The sequence below is a fragment of the Lacerta agilis genome, chromosome 10 (assembly GCF_009819535.1).
Source record: "Lacerta agilis isolate rLacAgi1 chromosome 10, rLacAgi1.pri, whole genome shotgun sequence".
NCBI lineage: Eukaryota > Metazoa > Chordata > Lepidosauria > Squamata > Lacertidae > Lacerta > Lacerta agilis.
In genome coordinates this window covers 1310054-1337818 of record NC_046321.1, presented here as the reverse complement: position 1 = coordinate 1337818, position 27765 = coordinate 1310054, and the positions used below count along the sequence as shown (strand labels likewise).

General features: G+C 49.1%; 1 protein-coding gene across 1 annotated transcript; it reads right to left on the bottom strand.

Moving 5' to 3' along the window:
• Positions 1 to 16560: 16560 nt before the first annotated feature.
• LOC117054037 (C-type lectin BpLec-like) lies at positions 16561 to 24457 on the bottom strand. Its single transcript, XM_033162476.1, has 5 exons — positions 24385 to 24457; positions 23613 to 23722; positions 21649 to 21780; positions 17203 to 17329; positions 16561 to 16658 (listed from the first exon to the last, which is right to left on the bottom strand). The coding sequence occupies exons 1-5, from the start codon at positions 24455 to 24457 to the stop codon at positions 16561 to 16563; spliced, it is 540 nt and encodes a 179-aa protein (XP_033018367.1).
• Positions 24458 to 27765: the final 3308 nt, after the last annotated feature.

Sequence of the window (27765 nt, the reverse complement as noted above, 5' to 3'; positions counted from 1 at the left end):
CACACCCCCGCCATGGATTGAGTTCCAGTCGCTGAACCCCCTTCAAAGACAAGTTCCGGCGCCACCCGGTAGCCAAGTTTCTTACAAATGGCCCCTAGCTCAGCCGCTGGAAGAGTAACAACCGAGGGCTGTTAAGGTCTGCCAGACTCTGGTGGCAATGCCAGGGGTGCCCGTGGGCATGGTGGGTGGGCTGCCCCTCCCGGATCTCAGAGCCCACAACCCGTCCTTTACTGATAACAAACTAAATGCAATGTCTTCCCTTTCGATTTTCTTCGACTTCTAATTTCGCCCATAATGGATCACGTGCGCAAAATTCACCAGCTCTTTCTTGAATGGAACATGATGCATCCCGGAGGTCCTTCTGGCAGAGATATGAACAGAATGAGGGCTGGACAAGGTGACTGTTAGCTGGATTTGTAGCTGACATTAAAGCCAGGCTCTTTGGAGAGCAGCAAAACCATGCTTTGCTTTGGGTATTTCTCAACTTAAATGTTTTGTTGGTTTTGGTTTTTTTTGTAATATTGGATTTATTCTACTCTTGCCACATTGTCGATTTGTTCTCATTTCTTTTGTCATTTGCCAACACGTTCTGTATTTTGTATGTCTGTATTTTAGGACTCTGTATTTTGTTATGAAATTTCCGTGGGAGGGGGCACCCAAATGGAAGATCGTTTTCAACTAAACCCCGCTGCCCAACACTCTGCGAGGCAAGGGACAATGAGCCCAGAAAGGTCTCCCTTTAACCCCTTTATCACCATGATCATCAGTATCATTTTTAATTTGTATACCATATTTCTATCTTACAATACTCAAGGCAGTTTACAAGCTGAAGAAACAAAAAATGTACATCTCATAACAATCTAATGCGATACAAAAATGTGACAATAAACAAAACTTTAAAATAAGCAACCTACATGAAATAAGTAACAATATTATTTTATACTAGTCTAATAATTGTTGAATATCAACATATAAATGTTAAACAGAAATCCACTCAACAGTTACAATAAATAATTTATAAACTATAATCAATAAAACAACAGCAATACAAATTGAGAAGCAGAGACTAGAGAGTGTTGCAGTTGCACAAGCACGAATGAACACAAGCCCCTAAATAAAGAAAAAACCCGTCCGTTTAAACCGCTATACAATACGGACTCTGAATGTATGAATGAACTTTGTATCTGCATGCTACCGGCTGCCGCCCAATCAGGAGAGCTCAATTTTGACAGCTAGCCAATGGGGGATATTGAACAGCGGCCCCTAGAGGCAAGAGGCTCAACTGGCAGGGAGCTCCTTTTACCATGCCTCTGCAAAATTGTCCAGCTCAGCTCTGCAAAACTGTTCAGCCTTGCATGTTGCATTAAGACCCCTGCTGAGCTAACAATGGGTTCAGTGTATTCAAAAGCTATTAACTGGTTGCGCAACAAATAAATATCTCTGTCTACTGACTGCTGTTTTGCTCCGGTTCGTGGCTGGGATCTCCTTTCTTTCTGACTACGAACACCTCCGGGCTCTGCCCAACGAGCTGGTGTGTTGAGTAACTTCACAACCCGGAATTTTCCCTTTCATGTGGAGCCCAATGTGGAGCTGGCAGTTTTCCTGTGTGACTGACCAGGACTGTGTGTGACTGCCTTTCTCTTGGTCGGGGCTAGTGAGAGAGCCCGTGAACCACCGCTCAACTTGAAAGGGGAGTTCTGAGCACTTTTTCTTCCCTAAATCCTTCTGGCCAGCCGCACCATGGGGGCCCTGCAAAGTAAGACGGAGAAGACCAGCTTCAACACCCACCTCACCACAAGCGGGAGATCTCATTGAAAGCAAGGGGTCAGAAACTCTTTTCCCAATTTTCTATAAAGTCTTCATCCGAACTGCACCAGTCTAGTCACGTAACACATGTGCCGTGCGTGAACTCGTTTCTGAAAGCTAGTGGGTGTTTTGTTGTGAAATTACTATCTGAGGAGCACCTGAGCTGGCACCATGTTCGTGGGTGTCCAGTAGGGTCCCCTTTCTCAAGATTGTAATGAGGGATAGCCTAGCGGGTGCAGGGGGACATGGCAGAGGGGACAGGGCAGACGGGGCAGGAGGGGGAGCCACAGGAGTAGTCACCCGCCAGCAAGGCAGAAACCAGAACAGCCTAACAGGACTGCCACAGAACCAAATGCCTCGGGGGGCTTTACCTATACCACCCATAAATGCCTGGAGACCTCCCAGAATGGTATACACCCATCACCCGTTCTATACGGCAGATCTAGTCACCTGGTGACAAATGTCACCACCAAGTCAGCACCATTTTTTTCAACCCACAACCCTGCTTGGCCCAACACCCATGTACACCCGAACAGGACAGAAATGTAAAATGGGAGAGCTGTACATATCTATACAGATTCTCACCACCCCATGAAAAACTTGATCTTTAGGTTCCAATGGCTATGAATGGACTCCCAACCCCAGAAATCACACCTGCAAGGAGTTTGTGTGAGGCGGTTCTGTTGAATCTGGGACATTGGAATAACCAAGGACTAGGAAGGACCAAATTGTCAGGAAAACGGCCTGCTCACAAGTAGGACCCTGGCAGAGAGACATGCCCGACTGGCATGTTCCCTGTTTCCTGGGTGATCGTTCGGGAGGTTCTTAGACTTCCTCAGCCACGGACATCTCAGTGATTGATGCCACAAGACTTACTGGATCCGCAGAGTTTTGCCCAGCTTGGGTGACAGACCACAGCAACTCAGCATGTTGGCTAACCTAGTTTATTTACATATAAACACACGGAGCTCTTCAACATGGCTCCCCCTCTCTCTGGTATCACACAGCAACGAGAAAAAGGACAAAGGACAACAGTCCAACTTCAGGGAAACACAGTAAGACAAAATATCCTGTCTTCCATCACTTCCCACTTCCCACTTCCCACTTCCCACTCTGTGGAATCAAAACACATACCCAGCCATGTGATAAACAATAAATCTATGACGGCACACAGGGAATGAATCTCTCAACACAAATTACCTGGAAGGATGGTTCCACCCTACTGGAGCCACTACGATTCCTGAATGGGATCCAACAGGCCTGAAATGGTGGGGGGGGTCAGCAGGGACTTGAGACTCTTGCAAAACTAGGACCCCATGCATCCTCGAGGCACCGCACCCAGAATGGTCTGCACAACCCCTGCAAACCCAGAACAGGATCTCCTATTCTCTTAGGAACAGAACTCATACATCCAACTAGTGAGCAGGGTGGCCAATGAAGCCCCATATCCTAGGTGCTGGGTCTGTACACATGCGCCCACACACCAACAGCAATGAGTGCCTCTTGTGGTGACCATGAAACCTCATGTCCTGGAATGTGACAGCTTTGAACCTGACCTTTACCTAACAGGGCCAAATAAGGGACCCCTTTGCCGCCTTTTCACTGGCAAGGGCACCTTTGTGGGGAAAAGCACCTGTGACCTTAATCTCAATATCTCTATGAGGGGACAGGTGACAGCCTTCAATAGCAAACTGACACGGACCTATCCAGATCTCACCTCTTCCTGGAAAGAGATCATGGGCCACTCACCAGAATGGCAACCCGATGAGTCAAGCACATTGCTCCCGCATGCCTTGCCTCAGGACAGATGGAATCCTTTCTACATGGACTCTTTTGTGTTTGCGGACACAGGGCATATACCTGGATTAGTCCCCATATGTCTGGATCATGCTTTGTAGGCTATGGGGCCAGGTCCAACTATGTAGACATTTTGAGACTTATGGATATCCTCCTCATGTTCATGAATGAATCCGATGACATCACCAAGTCTTTAATGTCAGAACTCACAGAGGTAAGACAGGTGGCACTCCAAAATGGTTTGGCTCTCAACTATCTCCTTTCGAGCCAGGGTGGGACATGCGCGCTGATATGGGCGGAATGTTGTAACTTTGTGACAGACCTAACCTTAAATATCACTGGACATCTAAATTCCATCCACAAGCTAGCAGGAAAACTAGAGGACATACAGCATGAAGATCTATCAGACTTTAACCCCTGGGGCTGGTTAACTAATGTTGGCTGGCTGAGGGATTTACTCAAAGGACCCTTACAAGTTGTGTGTTTGTCGTCATTCTCTGCATGCTGCTTTTCTGTTGTGGTGTGCATTGCCTACCCCCTTGTTGTTCCCTCTTCCGCAATGTGACCTAACATCACAGGTGCAGCCACCTTCCCATAACAGTGTACTCCCGCTCGCAGCCAGATACCACATTTCCTGAATATGTCTGAATGCATCACTTAGGCAAAGGAGAATATGTGATCACTGAATTTTAAATGTGCAGAGAAAGGATTTGCAGTTCTTGCAGAACCTTGTGCAAATCTATCTCCGAACGGGGGAACTGATACGGAATTTCCCAGGGGGGCACCCAAACAGAAGCTCATTTTCGGCTAAACCCTCCTGCCCAGCACTCTGCAAGGCAAGGGACAATGAGCCCAGAAGGCCTCCCTTTAACCCTTTTACACTTGCACAAGCACGAATGAACACAAGCCCCCAAAGGAAAACCCCATCCCTTTAAACCAGTGTTTTTCAACCACTGTTCCGCGGCACACTAGTGTGCCGCGAGATGTTGCCTGGTGTGCCGTGGGAAAAATTGAAAAATTCAAGAGAATTACTTTATATATAGTCAATATAGGCACAGAGTTAAAAATTTTAACATTTTCTAATGGTGGTGTGCCTCGTGATTTTTTTCATGAAACAAGTGCGCCTTTGCCCAAAAAAGGTTGAAAAACACTGCTTTAAACAGCTATACAATGTGGACTCTGAATGTATGAATGAACTTTGTATCTGCATACTACCAGCTACCGCCCAATCCGGAGAGCTCAATTTTGACAGCTAGCCAATGGGGGATATCGAACAGCCCCTAGTGGCAAGAAGCTCAATCGGCAGGGAGGTTTTTTTTTTACCAAGCCTTTGCAAAATTGTCCAGCTCAGATCTGCAAAACTGTTCAGGCTAGCAAATTTCATTAAGCCCGCTGTTGAGCTACCAATGGGTTCAGTGTATTAAAAAGCTGTTAATTGGTTTTGATCACTCAAAGGTTATTACAATGCATCCTTGCTGCTGTCAAACCACCCTACCTTTTTTTTAGCAGCTTGAGAAAAGGACTGAACTTTTGAAATTCATGTAAAATCCATTTCTTAGCCAATTCCTTTAATTCCAATGCTGTTTTGCTCTATGTAGAAAGAACTTTCACCCCATTACCCACTACCATTACCCAAGGGACGGGAAGTCACATAGGCAGCAAGGCTTGAATCGTCCACCGTAATCCCTCAAGATGAGACCACGTACACATTGCCCCTCCTTGAAAGAACACCCCAGGGTGACATTAGCAAGGTCCAGCATTCTGTTCTCACAGCACATACCCCTCAACTGTCACACGTTGAGCAGGACATCCCAGAATTACAAAAACCATTCCAGCTTGTGACTGGATCCCAGAGTGTCCCATTTTGACTCTCGCTTGAGTCACATAATGGAAAAATCACAGATACGTCTTCTGAAAGTTCTGTAGTTACTCATCTCTTTGCCCAGGGGGTTCACATAACTCCTTACCCTCCAACATTTCTGTGATGAAAATATGGACATCCTAAGGAAAAGTGGTACATTCCAGGATCAAATCAGCTCCCATAAATCCAGGACTGTCCCTGGAAAACAGGGACCCCAGGAGGGTCCGCTGTTGTACACAATTTGAGTGTGCACAGGGAATACAGGGAGACGGGGCACATGGAACAGAATGGAGCCCTTTGCACACGCAACTTGTCTCCAGAACATAGGCATCTGAGCATGGTGCCAGTGCTTCTCTTTCTAGGACTATAACAGGCGCCTTGCCTTGGCACTCTGGCACTCTCGTAGGCCCAAGGAAGGGCACCCTGTGCTGCAAAGAATGGATGTTGCAGTTGGCCAACGCCTGCAGGGATGAGCATGACAGGACGCCTACAGCATGGGGCAGAAACTAGGGTTCAAGCCTTGCTCTTTACATACTTCTGGGTGCATAAACACTTCTCTCAAATGGAAGGGTTGTTTAAGGGAAGAGAAGGGAAGGGAACTTGTGATGATGTCAGACTGTCCACCTGCTGATCTGACAGATCTTCCGTTTTGTGATGTCATGGATTCCAGGAAAACATGGAGGAAGCACCAGCACCCAGAGCCGGCAGAAGGATGGGGTGGTGGCTCTTCCCCGTTCTGGCCCTCACTGCTTTCTGGCCCACCCATGCGAAGGAAACCACCTGCGAGTAAGTGGGGAGAGAGGCCAGACAGGGCGGGGAGGCAGGAGGGGGAATCCCACCCACCAACTCCTTCTGGATGTGGTCTTGGAGGAGGGAGGCGCAACTGACTCCATGGCTGCTCTCACTCCCATTCATTGTGGTGGGTCAAATATGGCATGCAAAGACAGAGTCTGTTCTCAAAGGGCATGTTTCTCCCTCTCTCAGAATACGAGAATCCCTCTGGGTCACCGAAGGAAGCGGAATGCTGGACCAGTCAGTGGGGCAGACAAAAGGAAATATTTCTTTTCTAGAAAGAGGACAGAGGAAGGGTGGGACTGAGGGGTAGAAAATAGCTTACTAAATTGGATTTGCTGAACAGTCCATTTTTGCCTCTGGCCCTACCCACCACTGAGATGTGGCCCTCAGAACACAATGTGGCCCCTGGCCTGGAAAAAGTTCCCTCCTCTGTCTTAAAGCCTGGGAGTGATGGGCATTTGTGAGGCATCCAGAAGTGCAGCTGGGCATCTCCAGTTTCATCCCTCTCTTCCCAGGATGACCAAGAGGAGAGGAGTGTCCAGTATTTGGGCAAACAGGGGGAAGGTAATATATATGTGCAATGGCTCTGATCCTTCTGGAGATTGCAATCTGTGTCTTGCTTTCCAGCGGTGTCTGCGGAAGACGTCCCCTGGCGGGCAGCAGTAACCTCCGGGTTGTGGGCGGCAGCAACGTTCTCCCCGGAACGTGGCCCTGGATGGTCAGCTTCCAAATAAGTACTTTTAGGGGATACTTCAGTTTCTGTGGAGGCTCCCTGATCAGCCCTCGATGGGTCCTCAGCACAGCCCACTGTTTTCAGCAAGCAAAGTAAGCAAAGGGTTCCCAAGAGATTTTGTCATGGGGTCTGCAATCCTGGCATCCAGGGCGGGGGCTTCTCATGGGAGCAGAGTCCCACCTTCCGCCTTCAGAGAGGTGTCAGCTGTCAGCATCGCAGTGCGTCAAAACTCAGAGCTGTTCTCCAGTGGTGTGCAAACTTTTTTCAAAGAGGGCCAGATTTGATGAAGTGAAGGGCTGTGAGGGCCGACCAAAGGGCCAACTGCAGCTGTTGACCTTTTTATAGGATTGAAGTTTATGAGCTTTTTTTGGATTTTACCCCAGGGAATAAAATGCCCTGTGGGCCGGATTAAACTGACCGGTTTAAACACCCAAAATGGACTTTGAACATACCTGTCTTAGGACAATGGAATCAGAAGCCCTTGTCAATCATGGGACTGATCTTGGTCGACCGTGGGCTGTGAAAAGAAATCCTTTCTCTGCAGCCAGTCTCATGGAAGCCTGAGCTTCTCCTCCTCCTCCTCCTCTTCCTCTTCCTCCAGCCGAGCTTCTTCCTCCAAAGCCAGCTTGACTTCCTTCCCTGCCACTCACTCTGCGCTTTGGGGGGCAGAGAGAAAGGGCTGCAGGGAGGGGGGAATCGTTGTGTTCGCCAGCTTTATCCTCAGATCTGTGTAAACTAATACAGTGGTACCTCGGGTTAAAAACTTAAATTCGTTCCAGAGGTCCGTTCTTAACCTGAAACTGTTCTTAACCTGAAGCACCACTTTAGCTAATGGGACCTCCTGCTGCCGCTGCGCCGCCAGAGCACAATTTCTGTTCTTATCCTGAAGCAAAGTTCTTAACCCGAGGTACAATTTCTGGGTTACCAGAGTCTGTAACCCGAAGCATCTGTAACCTGAGGTACCACCGTATAAAAAAATGGTTTGACTTTTTCACTTGTTTAGTTACTTGTCCATCTAGTAACTATTTTGGTCTGTCATGATGATATCAAAACATAACCACTGTATTTGTGAAATAGAGATCCATTAATGTGTTTGTTTGTTTGTTTCATAAACTTAAATGACTTCAGAGGGTGGTAGATCACAGCCAGTTTTTGATACTGGATCAGAACCTACTTGAAGTTGGACATGCCTGGTCTAGCGGTTCTCCAGCAAAACTTGAAAGGAGGACACTAGGACAAAACTGGCCCCCTTCTGTTTCACTCAAGTTTCCAAGACAAATCCGATAGGCTCCTTCGACTATGAAGTGTTACTGAAGTTTTCAGTTTGTATGCAGGCCCACAGTTCTGTAAACCGGACAAGCCTTTCTGAAGTTCTTTTGAGAAACATTTGCATCAGAAACTGACACTCCAGGGTTTAACAAAAGCAGCAGAGGTAGATGAAAAGTCAAATTTATTACACTAAAAAAAGGGAGAGAAATAGAATATTTACTAAATGTTTTAAACAGAATCAATGAATAGCAATGTGTGTAAGAATGCATGCATTGTGGTAAAGCGACTTTTAAAACGCAATATTTCATGAAAACAATGTACAAAAACAATTGGTTGGGGGGCAAATTGCTCTGTGAAAATGTGTATATTAAGAGCAATTTACACCAAAACGATGGTGAATTTTTACGGGGACTCTTCATTGCTGTACTTAAAATGTTACCCCAGTTTGATGAGGGACCACCTATGAGCAAGTTGTTTGCGTCCGGTTTTCCAAATCCACCTGGTGGCATTATGCGAGAAGGGAGATGTGCAGGTCAGAGCCAAATTGGGGAAGGGGAATGAGGCCAAGGGCGATGAGGTCTGCCTGCTCCCCTCTCTCCTCAGACCCAGCTGCGCTCCCTATACGCCAACATCCAGCCAACTTCGGCTGACCTTCATTTTGTCCAGAAGCACAGTCCCCCACCCTGTTTGCATTCTATGTTCCAGGGAAATACCACACATCACCCTGTTGATTGGTGCCAACCGCATCTCCAACCCTGGCCCCGATGCTCAGAGGCGCAGGATCAAGAGGCTGGTGAACCACGAGCTCTTTGAGCACTTCTTGAATGAAACCTACAGGAAAGTGCACAACGACATTTCCTTGGTGGAGCTGAATGAGCCAGTCAACTGCACGGACTATATCCAGCCAGCCTGCTTGCCGGACAACAGAGTGGTGGTGTCCTTGCTCAGTCACTGCTACGTCAGTGGTTTTGGAATCATAGACCCGAAAAGTGAGATCTGCAGGGAAACCAGGCCCCCCAGAAGGAGCGCCCTGGCTGTGTGCCTAAAGTAAATTTGCAGACCACACCTTCCCTGCCGATCAGTTTCGCCAAAGAAACATAATATCAATGGTAGTCATGGTGGAAATTACAGTGGCCACAATTGTGGTCTTGAATTTCGATTCCTGCATTGCAGGGGGTTGGGCCGGACGCCCTTTAGGGGTCCCTTCCCACTCTTTGATTCTAAGTTGGTAGTTATGGTTGGGCTGTGTACATCAGAAGCCCTGAGTCTTAGGAGTGAGGCAGGTGTGTGTGTGTCTCACAGGGCAGAAAGGGGTGGTTTTGAGAGCCATTTCACTTCACGGCTTCTGGGCAGATCACCTTCTCCAGACATAGATGCATGCCCCAAAAACTCAGCTCAGTAATGATGGCTTTGCATGCAGAAGATTGAGTTTCAATCTCTGGGTAGGGCTGGTGGAAACTCCTGTCTAATGCTGCTATCACTCAGTGTATCCAATACTAGGACAGATGGAGAGATTGGGAGGGAGGGAGGGAGGGATGTGGTTTCTGGAGGAAACAGAGTTTTGGGGTCCCCAAGGGCCCCCAGAAACCAGGAGCTCACCCAACTCTGCAGCCTGATGTACCCTTGTCTCTGACCTCACCCCAGTCCATCAACTAGGTTTGTGGTGGGGGTAATTCTGCTGCACATGCCTCTCTCCATTAGTCCTGTGGGTGCTGGTGGGGTGGGGAGTGAAATCTGAACTGAGCCTCCCCCTCCCCCCACTTTCCCTTTCTGCTCTCAGCGAGAAAATTTCCCGACCTCATGCAGGAGGGTACTGTTGATCTCATCCCCAAGGCAACTTGTAGCAGCCCGGACTGGTGGTCCAATAGGATCCTTGAGGAGAACATCTGCGCTGGAAGCATGGAAGCAGGCGTAGCTACTTGCAAGGTGGGTGAAGCTCCGACAAAATCAAGGCTACGGGTTTGGTTGGGGGCAAAAGGTTCTGGTGCTCCTGGAGCAACAGAGCACTTGCTCTGAGCATGCAAAACTTCTCTGTGATTCAGCCTCCAGCATCTCAGGCAGCAGCCGTGAGAGAAGGAGAAGGCCCCTCTGAGGCCAAATCCTCACAGGAGCCTTTTCACTCCCGCTTACAGGGCGACAGAGGCGGCCCCCTCATGTGCCGGGAGCAGAAGTCCGAACGCTACTGGGTGGTTGGAATCGCCAGCTGGGGACCGTCCGTCTGTGGCCAGGAAAAGAGGCCAGGGGTCTACACCTCCACACAGTTCTACCTCAACTGGATCAGGAAGACGACCAACGAGGACCATTCACTACCCGACCACGCACAGCCAATGGCACAGCCCCAGGCTTTGCCATGGCCGCGCCCACCTCCAAGGCCACAGCCCCAACCAGGACAATATGGGAATTTGCCATATCCCAGGCCTTGGCCACCCTCCGATACCACCCCCCAGACGCCTCCTGTGGTCTGGCCCACCAGACTTTGGCCACCCCCCAAGACCACCCCCCAGACCCCTCCTGTGGTCTGGCCCACCAGACTTTGGCCACCCCCCAACACCACCCCCCAGACACCTCCTGTGGTCTGGCCCACCACCATACCTTGGCCACCTCCAAGGCCGGGGGTCTACACCTCCACACAGTTCTACCGCGACTGGATCAGGAAGACGACCAACAAGGACCTTTCACTACCCAACCAGCCACCGCCAATGGAACAGCCCCAGGCTTTGCCACAGCCACGGCCACCTCTAAGGCCACAGCCCCAACTGCAACAATATGGGAATGTGCCATATCCCAGGCCTTGGCCACCCCCCAAGACCACCCCGCTGTCCCCTCCTGTGGTCTGGCCAACCACCAGACCTTGGCCACCCCCTGAGACCACCCCCCAGACCGCTCCTGTGGTCTGGCCAACCACCAGACCTTGGCCACCCCCCAAGACCACCCCTCAGACCCCTCCTGTGGTCTGGCCCACCACCAGACCTTGGCCACCTCCAAGCCGGGGGGTCTACACCTCCACACAGTTCTACAGCGACTGGATGAGGAAGACGACCAACAAGGACCTTTCACTGCCCAACCAGCCACCGCCAATGGAACAGCCCAAGGCTTTGCCACAGCCACGACCACCTCTAAGGCCACAGCCCCAACTGCAACAAAATGTGAATGTGCCATATCCCAGGCCTTGGCCACCCCCCAAGACCACCCCGCTGTCCCCTCCTGTGGTCTGGCCAACCACCAGACCTTGGCCACCCCCTGAGACCACCCCCCAGACCCCTCCTGTGGTCTGGCCAACCACCAGGCCTTGGCCACCCCCCGAGACCACCCCCCAGACCCCTCCTGTGGTCTGGCCAACCACCAGACCTTGGCCACCCCCCAAGACCACCCCCCAGACCCCTCCTGTTGTTTGGCCCACCACCAGACCCTGGCCACCCTCCGAGACCACCTCCCAGACCCCTCCTGTGGTCTGGCCAACCACCAGACCTTCACCACCTCCCGAGACCACCCCCCAGACCCCTCCTGTGGTCTGGCCAACCACCAGACCTTGGCCACCCCCCGAGACCACCCCCCAGACCACTCCTGTGGTTTGGCCAACCACCAGACCTTGGCCACCCTCCGAGACCACCCCCCAGACCCCTCCTGTGGTCTGGCCAACCACCAGACCTTCGCCACCTCCCGAGACCACCCCCCAGACCCCTCCTGTGGTTTGGCCAGCCACCAGACCTTGGCCACCCCCCAAGACCACCCCCCAGACCCCTCCTGTGGTTTGGCCAACCACCAGACCTTCTCCACCCCCTGAAACCAGCCCCCAGACCCCTCCTGTGGTCTGGCCCACCACCAGACCTTTGCCACCCTCCGAGACCACCCCCCAGACTGTTCCCATGTCCTGGTCCACCCTCACACCCAACTCCTATCCCACACGGTGGCCCAAAGGAGGGAGTCCCTTTATATCACGCATGTCTCCCGGAACGAGGCCCACAGGACAGGGTGCCTCGACTCCCCCCCGGGGCCCAATCTGGGGCCTAACGCCTCCTCCATGGTCTGTGCGGCCAGGAAGGTGGCACCCGAGGACGAGGGCCCCAGCTTGGCATGGGCAGATTTACAGGCCATGGGTCACGATTAGCACACCCCCACCACGGATTGAGTTCCGGGCACTTAAGCCGCTGCAAAGACAAGTTCCGGCGCCACCCGGTAGCCAAGTCTCTGACAAATGGCCCCTAGCTCAGCCGCTGGAAGAGTAACAGCCAAGGGCTGTTAAGGACTGCCAAGCTCTGGTGGCAATGCCAGGGGTGCCCGCGGGCATGGTGGGTGGGCTGCCCCTCCCGGATCTCAGAGCCCATGACCCGCCCTTTGCTGGTAACAAACTAAATGCATCGTCTCCCCTTTTGATTTTCTTCTTCGCCCATAATGGATCACGTGCACAAAATTCATCTTATTGCTTCGCCACCATTTCCTTGTTTCTCAACCTGACTTGAATATGAAGTTGCATCCAAATGGGAGCTTGTTGGTGACATTTTTTTCATAAAATAAATAAATCAAAGTTTCCAAAGTGAATAAACGCATGAATGAATGGATAAACAGGCGAGTGTTGGTGTGCTGCTTTTCGCAACCCAAAGCAACAGGTCTCTTGAATCATGCTTGGGAGCCTGTACGGTGAATTATTTGTGCTTCTGTTATTTCAGCTGCAGATCCAGGCCGTTCCCAGGTAGCTGCAAGGCTTTATTGCAGGGGTGTCCAAACTTTTTTCAAAAAGGGCAAGATTTGATGAAGTGAACGTGCGTGAGGGCCGACCAAAGCCGTTGGGCCTTTTTTTAGGATTGAAATAAACTGCATCAGGGGCCAGATTAAACCAACTGGCAGACAGGATTAGTCCGGACTTTGCACATGCCTACTCTATTAGGTAAGCCAGGCCTACCTGCACCAGGTGAAACAGGGGCTGTGCCGCAGGGGATTCCTGAAGCCATGGCGTTCCCTGGAGATGCAGCCCAACCTCGTTTTCCAGCCGCAGGTGCATCCATGAAAGCTCCGGGTCCAAACAGTTTTGTTTCTGCACCAGCTCTTTCCCGGGCAAAATCCGCATTTTACCGCTGAATTGGAGCAAATGTTTCCTCCAATTCAGTGGTAAAATGAGGGTTTTCCCGGAAGAAAGAGCAAGGACAAAAAAATAAACCAAAACCCTGCTTGGAAACGGAGCTTTAAAGCCCCAACCGAAACGCAGCACCAAAGGAAGTCCCTTGAGCGAGTCACTGCCCCTCAGCTTAAGCTTTCCTCATAAGGCCGTTGTGTGGGTTAAGGGTGGAAAGGGAGAACCATCGTCACCACTTTGAGCAACGTGGGGGGGGCGGGGAGTGGGATAGAAACACAATAAATAAAGGTATCAAGGCTGAAAGTTCATCTTAATCCTCAGGGCCTTGCCCCATTGATATTAAAAGATAAACATTGCTCCTCTTGGAGCAAAGCCATAGAAAACAAGATGAGGAGTATAGGTCTACATCCAGCTTACCTATGTTCACATAGTTACAACACAGCAAGGGCATTAGTCAACCAGAGGTTAATGGCTATCGAGAGGCAATGACTTAAGTAAAGGTAAACATAAAGGGACCCCTGACCATCAGGTCCAGTCGTGTCCGACTCTGGGGTTGCAGCGCTCATCTCGCTCTATAGGCCAAGGGAGCCGGCGTTTGTCGGCAGGCAGCTTCCGAGTCATGTGGCCAGCATGACAAAGGCGCTTCTGGCAAACCAGAGCAGCGCACGAAAACGCCATTTACCTTCCTGCTGGAGCGGTCCCTATTTATCTACTTGCCCTTTGATGTGCTTTCGAACTGCTAGGTGGGCAGGAGCTGGGACCGAGCAATGGGAACTCACCCCGTGGCAGGGATTCAAACCGCCGACCTTCCAATCAGCAAGCCCTAGACTCTGTGGTTTAACCCACAGCGCCACCTGGGTCCCTTATGACTTAAGTAAACTCCCTCTTTTTTTAACCCTGGAGGAGCGGAGATACTTACAACTCCCAGCTAGGTATTTTACTCAGCTCGAGGTCCCATCCCACAGAAGGGCATTCACACTGGCCCAAAATCATGTCCTGCCATCTGCCGTATTGGATGGGAAGTATAGGGGGGTTCCTTTGGGCGACAGACTCTGTCCATGCAACTCCAGAGAAGTAGAGACTACAGACCACGTGCTTCTCCGTTGCCGCTTTTATAGGGCTTTACGGAATGAACTTATCTCTCCGCTATTATGTGAGTCTGCTGGATGTCCCGAAGAACACTCATTGGCTCCTCTCAGATGCCAACCCTAAGGTCACAGCTGCGGTGGCAAAGTTCTGTGCTGTCGCTATTAAGCTTTGGGCCGCACAAATAGGTGGCTCATGTTAGTAGCTTAATTTTAATGTACTTTAATTTTAAGGCAGTCACAAAATTAGAAGACGCCTGCTTCTTGGGAGAAAAGCAATGACAAACCTAGACAGCATCTTAAAAAGCAGAGACATCACCTTGCCGACAAAGGTCCATATAGTGAAAGCTATGGTTTTCCCAGTAGTAATGTACGGAAGTGAGAGCTGGACCATCAAGAAGGCTGATCGCCGAAGAATTGATGCTTTTGAATTATGGTGCTGGAGGAGACTCTTGAGAGTCCCATGGACTGCAAGAAGATCAAACCTATCCACTCTGAAGGAAATCAGCCTTTGGTGCTCGCTGGAAGGACAGATCCTGAAGTTGAGGCTCCAGTACTTTGGCCACCTCATGAGAAGAGAAGACTGCCTGGAAAAGACCCTGATGTTGGGAAAGATGGAGGGCACAAGGAGAAGGGGACGACAGAGGATGAGATGGTTGGACAGTGTTCTCGAAGCTACTAACATGAGTTTGGCCAAACTGCGGGAGGCAGTGAAGGATAGGCGTGCCTGGCGTGCTCTGGTCCATGGGGTCACGAAGAGTCGGACACGACTGAACGACTGAACAACAACAACAATTTTAAGGCGGCCAACCCCTTTTAGAACAAATCTCAGATCAATTTTAAATTGCATTTATTATTGATTCTGTATGTGTCTTGTGTGTGTGTGTGTGTGTGTGTGTGTTGGTGTTGGTCGTCAACCGTAACTGAACTGCAGTTTCCCGATGATGAAATTCTGCAGTTTTAAACACCCCAGTTATTCCATGGTTTGGTTGTTTCAGCAAAAGGCAGGAGGGGGAGGGGGACGGCACTGCAACCCTCTGCTCACATTTGGACAGCTGCTGCACTAAGCAGCAATCCAGTTTAAAGATGCAAAGCAGGAGGCATGTGGCAGGGGTGTAGCAAGGGGGGGTGTAGGGGGTGGACCGCCCCATGTTCCATAATGGAGGGGGTGACAAATTATCAAGGAACAATTACTGCCCTACTAGGGCGGTTCATAAAAAAAATTTTTTTAAAAAAAAATGCCTGCTCCAAAGGTCTTATCTTACTATACTAGGGATTATATAGCTATATATGGAATTTCATGCATATTGGTTAATATCCTGACCCTCCTCCACCAAAATAGCTGTTCACTTGGCTGTTTTCCTATGTCATGAAGGCTGAAATTTCAGTTCAGTGGAGCACTTACTGTTCCCAACCCTAACCCTGTGGAAAGACATCTAATTAGACTTTGAGAGGTTTTTAGGAGGTAATTTAATTATTGTTTGGTTTTATACCAATGTTATGTATCTGATGTTAGCCACCCTGAGCCCGACTTCGGCCGGGGAGGGCGGGATATAAATAAAAGTTTTTTATTATTATTACTTGTTATTATTCCTTTGTAAGAAAAAATGAAATAATGTAAAACCATTTTTGCAGGGGGGGGATCAATGGGGGGTGACAAGAAATTTTCTACACCGGGTACCACCTGAGCTTCCTACGCCTCTGGGGGGGTGGCAAAAAAAATTGCCCCCAGGTACCAATTTACCTTACTACGCCCCTGGCATGTGGGTTTTGGGGAGGGCAGGACAGAAAAGGGGTGAAGATCTTTCGGATGGGATTTTGAAGAAATGAAAAGGCATTGGTCACAAATCCAAGAGAGACTGTGTGGTGAAGTGGTTAGATTGTGGCATAGGTGCCAGAGCACCCACCAAACTCCCCTTGAAGGGGCTGGACACCCACAAATCTCGGCGCCAGAGCAATCGGCGTGTGCATTCAAGGTGCAATGGAGGGACGGGCACAGAGAAACCTGCTTGCTTCAGAGATGGTTTATTGCTGCCACACTGTGGCGACTGGAAAGAAGGGGAAAGGACACAGGAGAGGCCAAACAGCAGAGAAGGAAGCCCACCAGGGCAGCGGACAGCAGAGAAGCCCCCGCCTCTGCCGCTCACTCGCAGTTGTTTTCCGCGGCAGACATCTCAGCCTCATACTTGCACACAAAGCTGTTCTTACGGCTGCAGAGTTCGTCGTTCCATTTTCTGAAACCTGAGCGGTGAGACAGGAATTAGCGCCAATGTTTGGGAAGAGCAGAAGCAGAATTGTAGGGTTGGAGGGGGCCCCCCAAAGGGCATCTAGCCCAACCCACTTCAATGCAAGAATCTCTACGAAAGCATTCTTGACGGAAGGCCAGCCAACCTCTGCCTAAAAACCTCCAAGGAAGGAGAGGCCACCACCTTCCGTGGGAGACCTCTGTTGAAAAGCAAGAATCTTTTGGTCCAACATGGGGATCGAACCCACAACCCTGAGATGAAGAGTCCCTTGCTCTACCAAAAGGATGCTGGACTAGGTGGACTCCCCGCCCCACTTGGGCCTAATCTAGCTGCTGCACCCAGGCTGTTCTGAGTCATGAGGGGGGCGGTGTTTGTGGCAGCATAGGCGCTGGCCAGTCAGTGCTGTGCACAACCGGCTTCTGCGACAAATTCCCACCACACCCCGTCTCTGTTCCGCCATGGGTCAGAGAGGAAGACGGGGAGCGAGGGGGATTCCCAGCCCACAGAGCACAATGCACACCTGTGCACCGGCTTCTCACCTCTAGTCCGCCACAGCTCCACACACCACTCTCCAGCCTTGCCATAGTTATTGGGCTGCCCGGTGCTCCATTGAGTGTGGTCGGCGATGAGTCCGTCGCTCCATTGCCAGGATGCATTTCCAGGAGTCTGAGGGGGACACAGAAAAAGAGGGAGGGGTGGCCCTTGTGCCCCAAGGGGTGGGTGGAAGAAGGAGGCAGGGTCACCTTCCCCCAAAGCACCCAGTAATGGTTGCCAGAGGACCTCCCTGTTACAGGCATCAGGCTCGATCTGGGGAGGGTTCCCAACTAAGCGAAAGGCAGCCTGGTGTAGTGGTTAGAGCATCAGACTGGGAGCTAAGAAGGACTGGGCTGAGAAGCTCAATGGCTGTGGCCTTGGGAGCTGGTCACTGTCTTCTCTCAGCCTGACCTACCTCACAGGGTTGTTTTGGAGATTAAATGGGGAAAGGGAGAACTACAAATGCCACTTTGAGCTCCTTGGAGAAAAGGGTGGGATATAAATGCGATAAGCTTGCTGATCAGAAGGTTGGCAGTTTGAATCCCCACAACGGGGTGAGCTGCCGTTGCTCGGTCCCTGCTCCTGCCAACCTAGCAGTTTGAAAGGAAGTCAAAGTGCAAGTAGATAAATAGGTACAGCTCCGGCGGGAAGGTAAACAGTGTTTCCGTGAGCTGCTCTGGTTCGCCAGAAGTGGCTTAGTCATGCTGGCCACATGATCCGGAAGCTGTACGCCGGCTCCCTTGGCCTATAGAGCGAGATGAGTGTGCAACCCCAGAGTCGTCCACGTCTGGACCTAATGGTCAGGGGTCCCTTTACCTTTACCTCTAAGTAAAAACAGCACTTGCTTGGCATGCAGAAGAGCTCAGGGCCGAGTCCTCCACGGCATCCCTAATTTAAAGTGTCACAGCCTGCGATAAACACACTTGGACCCTTGGCTAGATGGGCAACGAGAGAAATCAGCAGCTTCCCATGCTGCCAATGACAAACTCTTGCTTTTGGCTAATAAAAACGGCACCTCACAGAATTGGAGAGTTGGAAGGGGACACCAGGGGTCATCTAGTCCAACCCGCTGCAATGCAGAGGAACCACACCTAAATAGATCCTCTGTTTAAAGAGTTCCAGGGAAGGAGAGTCTGCCACCAGCTCTTTCCTGAATGGAACATGATGCATCCCAGAGGCCCTTCTGGCAGAGATATGAACAGAATGAGGGCTGGACAAGGTGACTGTTAGCTGGATTTGTAGCTGATATTAAAGCCAAGCTCTTTGGAGTGCAGCAAATCCGTGCTTTGCTTTGGGTATTTCTCAACTTAAATGTTTTGTGGGTTCTTTTTCCCTTGGTAATATTGGATTTATTCCACTCTTGCCACATTGTCGATTTGTTCTCATTTATTTTGTCATTTGCCAACACGTTCTGCATTTTGTATGTCTGTATTTCCAGGACTCTGTTATTTCGATGTTCTGAGCGTTTGCTATATTTTCCATTAGCCAATTTGGGCACATCTCATAGTAGGGTGGCACTGTGGGTTAAACCACAGAGTCTAGGGCTTGCTGATCAGAAGGTTGGCGGTTCGAATCCCCGCGATGGTGAGCTCCTGTTGCTCGGTCCCTGCTCCTGCCCACCTAGCAGTTCGAAAGCACATCAAAGTGCAAGTAGATAAATAGGTACCACTCCAGCGGGAAGGTAAACAGCGTTTCCGTGCGCTGCTCTGGTTCACCAGAAGCGGCTTAGTCATGCTGGCCACATGACCCGGAAGCTGTATGCTGGCTCCCTTGGCCAGTAAAGGTAGATGAGTGCTGCAACCCCAGAGTCATCCACTGTGACTGGACCTAACGGTCAGGGGTCCCTTTACCTTTTACATTTACCACCATAGTATTGTAAAAGCAGCATGCAAACAAACTCAGTCAATCTCTGGTCCTGCCCTCCAGCAATGATGGGGGGGTGGGTGGGAGCAGCCTTGCGGCAGGGGCAGAGCAAGACTGGGGAGGCGGGGGGGGGTTGCTCACTCATGCACTGCTTCCCCCCTCCCCCATTTAAAACAAAAGCTTGGTGCAAGTTTGCACACTAGGGAGAGGGAGTTTGCACAGAGCATAGATTAATCGAAGCAAATAAAAAGCTAAGAACCTTTTGGAGCACACCCATGTTGACAATAGTCATCTTTTCACGGTCATTTAGCAAATAATAATAGGTGACATGAGCTGATGGGAACAGTCAACTTCTCTGAGAGAGAAAGAGAGAAAGAGAGAGAGAGAGAGAGAGAGAGAGAGAGACGGAACTAATGTCAGAAGCATTGTTTTAAAGTTCTCAAAATGTGGTCACGGAGAGCAGCAAGGAGACGGTGGCCTTTAAAACACATTTGATGCACCTTCTTGCCTTCAAAGCATCCTTTGAGCTACAATTCCCAGAAAAGCTTTAACAAACTACAGCACCCAGAATTATTTGCAGGAAAGACAGCTTCAGGAGTGTCGACTTCATGCAGCCAGTCTTCACTGATTGCCAGTTTGCTTTCCGGGGCAAGCTCAAGGCATTACTATTAGTATATAAAGTCCTCAATAACTTGGGACCCATTTACTCGTGAGATATCCTTACCCCACACAAGCCCACCTGACTGCTTCAGATCATGGGGAGTGGGCACAGCTGCAGGTGCCACGTAATGCCCGCTCCCCATTTTCAAGAACTCAAATCATTTTGCGTGGCAGTGCCTTCCCCTCTGGAACTCACTGCCTCTTGAGATCAAGCAGGCGCTTTCCCTGTGCCCTTTTCAGCGCCTGCTAAAAAACATTCCTCTTTAGGCAAGCCTACCCCCAGATGCTTAGAAGGCTGCTGTGAATTTTAACCTGTGTTCGTGTTTCAGCTTCCTGTATCTTTTAAACTACGGTTGCGAATTTATCTTTATGAATGCGCAATGGCCGTTACCATATTGGCCTGAATAACGCACTTTTTTTTTCTTTTTCAAATTCCGACCGTGAAAAGTGCAGCTTAAATTCGCGACCTTGCAAAAACTGGCTTTTACAATATCGCTGTAGGATTTTCTTCTACATTTGCCATTTATGGGTGTGAGTGCCTGTGGAATTTTAAGAGAGCGGCTTATATTTGGGTATTGTCTTTTTTCCCCTCCCCCCCCCCTGAATTTTAAAGGTGCGGCTTATTTGCGGGTGCGGCTTATATTCGGGTCAATACAGTATGTTGTTGTTGTTGTTGTTCAGTCGTGTCCACCTCTTCGTGACCCCATGGACCAAGCACGCCAGACACGCCTATCTTTCACTGCCTCCCGCAGTTTGGCCAAACTCATGCTAGTCGCTTTGAGAACACTGTCCAACCATCTCATCCTCTGCTGTCCCCTTCTCCTTGTGCCCTCCGTCTTTCCCAACATCAGGGTCTTTTCCAGGGAGCCTTCACCTTCTCATGAGGTGGCCAAAGTACTGGAGCCTCAACTTCAGGATCTGCCTTCCAGTGAGCACTCAGGGCTGCTTTCTTTAAGGATGGATAGGTTTGATCTTCTTGCAGTCCATGGGACTCTCAAGAGTTTCCTCCAGCACCAGAATTCAAAAGCATCAATTCTTCGGCGATCGGTCTTCTTTATGGTCCAGCTCTCACTTCCATACATCACTACTGGGAAAACCATAGCTTTAACTATACGGACCTTTGTTGGCAAGGTGATGTCTTTGCTTTTTAAGATGCTGTCTAGGTTTGTCATTGCTTTTCTCCCAAGAAGCAGGCGTCTTCTGATTTCGTGACTGCTGTCACCATCTGCAGTGATCATGGAGCCCAAGAAAGTAAAATCTCTCCCTGCCTCCATTTCTTCCCCTTCTATTTGCCAGGAGGTGATGGGACCAGTGGCCATGATCTTAGCTTTTTTTATGTTGAGCTTCAGACCATATTTTGCGCTCTCCTCTTTCACCCTCATAAAAACAAAATAAAAAATAAAAAATTCCTTCCAGTAGCACCTTAGAGACCAACTTCAGATATCTGAAGAAGTGTGCATGCACATGAAAGCTCATACAAAGAACAAACTTAGTTGGTCTCTAAGGTGCTACTGGAAGGAATTTTTTATTTTTTATTTTGTTTTGACTATGGCAGACCAACACGGCTACCTACCTGTAACCTCATTAAAAGGTTCTTTAATTCTTCCTCACATTCTGCCATCAATACGGTATGTAGCGGTGCCAATCCTGCAGATCAAAACAGCTGAGGGAGTGGCATGTGGGTCCCTGCTTGAAATGTACAGTTTGGGGGCCCAACTCATCCCTGCAACGGCAAGTTGTTTTTAACTGTGTGGTGTTTGGTTTGTTTTTTTAATGCTATATTTTATTTCTACAACCTGCCCTGGGACCTCTGGGTGCAGGGCAGGCAATAAAGAACGAAATGAAATCGTGTGAAGGGGCTACGCTCTAGGGAGTGGGGGTAGCTTAAGGTGGGGGTCTGTGGGTGGGCATGGGGCAGGGAGACCAACCTTGGCAAGATTGTGGAGCCCGATCCAGACGTCTCCGTCAGGCCGAAACCTGGAGAGGTACCTGCGGAGGCGGCAGCACTCCTTCTTGGTCAGGATGGAAGCCAGGTGAGATCCTTGTTGCTGGCATTCTTCCTAAGTCAGGGCAGGACAAGAGGCGTTTTTTATTAGGAAATCCTAACAGTGAGCTTTCCAAATGAAAGCAAAATACCATAATCTTTCTTTACGCAGTGACAGCAGCCAGAATTTTAGTGGCCAAATACTGGAAGAGCGAATTTAAACCATCTAGTGAGGAATCGCAAAAATGACGGAGTCAATAAGAAATCAATCAACAGACAAAGTAAAAACAAAAAAGACTATTTGTTAAATAAATAGTTAAGCTAAGCAACAAGTTTATTAAAAAGAAAGGAATATGGAAAGGACGGGAAGTCAAATGTTGACGAAGAAAATTCATTGTTAGAAAATTTGAATGTGTATTCCTTTTTATGGCTTTGAGTTGTGGATAACAATGAATTCAAGTTTATGTTGTATGCATGCAATTATGAACAATAAGCAAAAAAAAAAGGATAAAGTAAAAGAAGAACAGGGATGTTTTAACAATTACTTAACAAAACAAGGTTCCAATAATAAGACTTGGTTGTGTCTTGAATAATCTCGCAGATAGAAAAATATTTCTCTTCATTCCAAGTTGAGGAAAAACAATTAAATACAGGGGGGAAATAGGAATACTCGAACTGAAACCGTAATGAGGTAGAAGGAAGTCAACAGTATAATAAATTGAAAAGGGATTCAACCCAAATTGAAGGTTAAAATGTACAAAAAAACAAACACTAATATTGGTTTGAATTTTATTCAGATAGGTATTTTTATTGTTTAAATTGTCATTTTGACACAGTTGTTTTTTCTCTTCTTTCTCTTTCTTTCTTTTCTTTTTTCTTAGATACTGTATTGTATAACTATATTACTATACAGGTGAAACTTGAAAAATATTGTGGAAAAGTCCATTGATGTAAGCAATTGTTTTCATTAGCTACTGGAGTTTAATATATGAGATAGACTCATGACATGCAAAGCGAGATATGTCAAGCCTTTATTTGTTATAATTGCGATGATTATGGCGTACAGTTTATGAAAACCCCAAAGTTGAAATTGTTAATTTGGGGTTCTCATCAGCTGCACGCCATAATCATCACAACTATAACAAATAAAGGCTTGACATATCTCGCTTTGCATGTCATGAGTCTATCTCATATTTTAGTTTCACCTTTTAAGTTGAATTACTGGAAGAAATGAACCTTTCCACGATATTCTAATTTTTCGAGTTTCACCTATATAAATCTTAGATTTGTAAATAGTGTCATTATATATAAGTCAAGATCTACAGTCTAAGAATAATCATTGTAAGATTCTAGATTCAGGTAGGTAGCTGTGTTGGTCTGACGCAGTCGAAATAAATCAGACACTGGATTCTTATCTCATTATACATGACAAAGCTATTTTTAGCCATCTCACCCCTTGCTTTTTCCTGTAAGACCAGTTGCAGTCGTTAACAGGTTTTCCACACCCATCAGCCCATCACCCATCTCCCACCACCCTTCTGAGTCATACCCCTCCCCACCCTCTCACTATATATAAGGGTCTGGTGACTTCTGTTTCAGTGTAACTGAAGAAGTGTGCATGCACACGAAAGCTCATACCAAGAACAAACTTAGTTGGTCTCTAAGGTGTTACTGGACAATTTTATATCCCCCCCCCCGACATTGTAAGATTGTTTTATCCGCCCCCCCCTTTCTTTTCATGTATGCTTTTTTCTGTTTGCTTTTTTAATGTATGTTTTTTGTAAATAAATAAATAAATAAATAAATAAATAAATAAATAAATAAGTGGTCCGTCCAAGAGCGTCTCTCTGGAAAGAGCAGCCCTGCAGGGTGCTGGGTGCTGGGTGTGAATGATGCAGGTGGACTCACCTCCGCCTCCCTCCAACACTTCCGGTCGGAGAAGTATCCGTAGCAGCTGCCCTCGTAGAAGAGCCAGTCTGTCGGGCAGGGAGAAGCGTGGTCCTCCATCGAATCTTCAGCTGCTTTCGAAAGAGGGTTGGGTGAAGACCAATGAAAGAGAGAGGTGCAGGATTCTGGGATTCTTTAGCTGCAGTTACTGCTCTGCCGGGGGTTAGACTAGATGCCCTTTGGGGATCCCTCCCAACTCTACATTCCTGTGACTAGGTAGGCCATTGGGCTGGCAGGCTTCCCGATCTCTTAAGGCTTTGTGCAAAGATCAGCACAGCAATCTGGCATCACCAGCAAAAGTTAATCTGCGTCTTCTGTAAGAAGAATATTTCCCACATAGACAATAGCAGGGTAAACACAGAAGAAACGAACAAAGATAGCCAGTTTACTCACTTCAAGCTCTTTCAATTCCCCACTAAGCCAGGTCAACAAAATGAGGAACAGGCAGGAAATAGGCAGTGTGCTGTAGTGGTTAGCGTGTTGGATCGGGACCTGGGAGACTAGGGTTGAAATCCCCACTCGGCCATGAAGCTCACTAGGGGCTCACTTCCTTTTGCACTGCATTTCTAGGCCCAAATCCAAGGCTTCAAGGTCCGTTTCTGAGGGGGTTTCGATTTTTGTCCCACATCAGAGGCAGTGATGCCTCTGAATGCCAGTCTGGCCCTTTGCCCTCCCTTCCCTTTGCCCACAGATTCTCCAAGGCACAGAGGAGCAAGGAGGGACCCAGACTCACCTGCTGCGGAGGGGCTGACAGCCCAATGGCCAAGGAAGCTCAGAGCAACAATGATGTAAGCTGCGGTCCCCATGGCCTGGATCCTTCCTTGCCTGGAGGGAGACGGAGGAAGGGAGGAAGCACAGCAGAGAAAGGCAAGCCCCACGGCTGGACTGCCAGGCTGGCTACCCCAGAAGGCTTTGGATACCAGCTAGCAGGTCCCAGAGGAAAGCTGCTCCACCCTCAAACTCCTGGGAATGATAACAAGGGTTGAATGATAACAAGGGTTGTCTCAAGGAAGATGGAGCAAGCTTATTTTCTGCAGCTCCAGAGGGGAGGACTCGAACCCACGGCTTCCAGTTACAAGAAAGGAAATTCCAATTAGCCGTCGGGAAGAACATCCTGACAGCAAGAGCTGTTCCTCGGTGGAATGGTCTCGACTCGGGAGTTTGGGGACTCTCCTTCCTTGGATGCATTTAAGCAGATGTTGGGTGGCCATCTGTCATGGATGCTTTAGCTGAGTTTCCTGCATTGCAGGGGGTTGGGCTAGATGACCCTCGGGGTCCCTCCCAACTCTACAGCTCTATGACCATAAGGAAATGCCTGCTTAAAATCAAAGAAACCTTCCGCTCCAGCCCTGGTGAAACTAGACAAAGGACACGGGCCTTTTTCTCACCAGTCACTCACCTTGTGTTTAAAACACTCCTTTTTTGCACTGGTCCCCGGGTGCAGAGTGAGGCCGAGGTGCCAAGCGGTTGCTATATACCCTTACAAAAGGGAGGGGCTGGGGAGACTTAACCTGGGCCTGGCATGTCTCAAAACCTCTTGCAAACAAAGTCTCAGGAGGATCCTGTCCCTCCAACCAATTTGTGCCAACTTGAGCAGGCGCCCAGCGGAGGGGGGGGGCAGGCGGCAGCAGGAGAGGCAGCTTTGCTCTCTACTTCCCTCGTCCCATGAAATATGTTACGGAAATTATGGGGGGGGGGGTGTCATCTAAGCAAAGTCTCCTCCCGAGTAAACTCATTGGGGTATGGAGTGCTGCCCTTAAGGGAACCCATCTCTCTGCCATGATCCAGTAGGCGAGAGACCACGTACACAGCAGGTAATCTCTGGGTGCTTCAGGCTAATATCCCTCAACCGGAATCCCATTGTTCTCTCCCAGATAAGTGCTCAAGGTATCCTTGCCAATACTTAACACCCATTCACATTTCTCAGGGGTATCTTCCTGATACTGCTCCATTTTCCCCATATGCTAATCTTGTTTTTCCTATATGCTAATCATGTATAACCCTTCCCTTTAGTGATGTAGTGATGATGTTTCCAAACTGTATTCTGGGATATGATAGGGGTTTTTAAAAGTTCTTGTAACACTGCTCTGGGTGTGCAGTTTGACTGTAACCTATTGCGCAATAAACCCTGTCTTGTCCTTGCTCCAGTGGCTGGACTTCTTTTATTTAACTCCGCAGAAACCAGTGGGCCTATCCCCAAGGGCCAGGTGGCTGGGCAGTTCCACACCTGGGATTTTTCCATTACAAAGATCAGCTAGGAGAGGAAGCAGCTTTCAAGCAGAACATATTTTATTCCCCCCCCCCAAGTTGGTGTTTTCATCTTATTTTATCATCATCTTTGGTGAACTGCCCATAGCTGTCAACTTTCGGATTTGAAAATAAGGGATCAGCAGCCTCACCTATGACAGTCACATGGCAGTGGTGGGCGAAGCCAGAAGCAAAAGGGACCATAAAGAAGACTGATCGCCGAAGAATTGATGCTTTTGAATTATGGTGCTGGAGGAGACTCTTGAGAGTCCCATGGACTGCAAGAATATCAAATTTATAAATCCTTAAAGAAATCAGCCCTGAGTGCTCACTGGAAGGGCAGATCCTGAAGTTGAGGCTCCAGTACTTTGGCCACCTCGTGAGAAGAGAAGACTCCCTAGAAAAGACCCTGATGTTGGGAAAGATGGAGGGCATAAGGAGAAGGGGACGACAGAGGATGAGATGGTGGGACAGTGTTCTCGAAGCATGAGTTTGGCCAAACAGCAGGAGGCAGTGGAAGACAGGAGTGCCTCGCGTGCTCTGGTCCATGGGGTCATGAAGAGTGAGACACAATTAAACGATTAAACAACAACTACTACTCTCAGCATCCTTAGCAAACTGTGGCTCCCAGGATTCTTTGGGAGAGGTCCAGCACCAAGGGTCTTCTAGCGGTTCCCTCACTGCAAGATGTGAGGTTGCAGGGAACCAGGCATGGGGCCTTCTCCGTGGTGGCGCCTGCCCTGTGAAACGCTGTCGTGTCAGATGTCAAGGAAATAAACAACTGTCTGACTTTTAGAACACATCTGAAGGCAGCCCTGTACAGGGAAGTTTCTAATGACTGATGTTTTAATGTATTTTTAATCTGTTGGAAGCCACCCAGAGTGGCTGAGGAAACCCTGCCAGATGGGCGGGGTATAAAGAAATTATTGATGATGATGATGATGATGATGATGATGATGATGATGATGTGGTATAAGAGTGCTTTAAATATATGGCTTGGATGTCACCCTCAAGGTCTCCTGGACAAAGAAACGAGCCTTTGCTTGTTATTAGTTTGGAATGCAGGTTGTAGAACTCTGGCAAACATTGACCTGGCAGGAGAAGGGGCTTCCTGGGCTGTAAAGGTAAAGGGACCCCTAACCATTAGGTCCAGTCGTGTCCAACTCTGGGGTTGCGGCACTCATCTTGCTTTACTGGCCGAGGGAGCCAGTGTACAGTTTCCGGGTCAAGTGGCCAGCATGACTAAGCCGCTTCTGGCGATCCAGAGCAGCGCACGGAAACACCGTTTACCTTCCCACCGGAGCGGTACCTATTTATCTACTTGCACCTGACGTGCTTTCGAACTGCTAGGTGGGCAGGAGCAGGGACCGAGCAATGGGTGCGGGGATTCGAACCGCCGACCTTCTGATCGGCAAGCCCTAAGCTCAGTGATTTAGACCACAGCACCACCCGCGTCCCTACCTGGGAGAGATGCCACCCCCTTCAAATGCCACCCCCATTCAGCATGAAAAGCTCTTTGGTGTGCTTTCAAACTGCTAGGTGGGCAGGAGCTGGGACCGAGCAACGGGAGCTCACCCCATTGTGGGGATTCGAACTGCTGACCTTCGGATCGGCAAGCCCTAGGCTCTGTGGTTTAACCCACAGCACCACCCGTGTCCCAAATCCAGGCTTAAACAATGGAGGGAGGTGGAAGAAAGGGGGCTCTGAACTGATGTTTCAGCCAAGCAATGCCACATGGATGTATTCTTTCATTTATTGTGGGAGCCTTCCCCCCCCCCCCCGAGCTGCACTATATGTTCCATGGTAAATCCAGCAATGGAAAATTTCTGAGATGCCCCCTTCCCTTGATGGCCTAAGCCCATGCTCA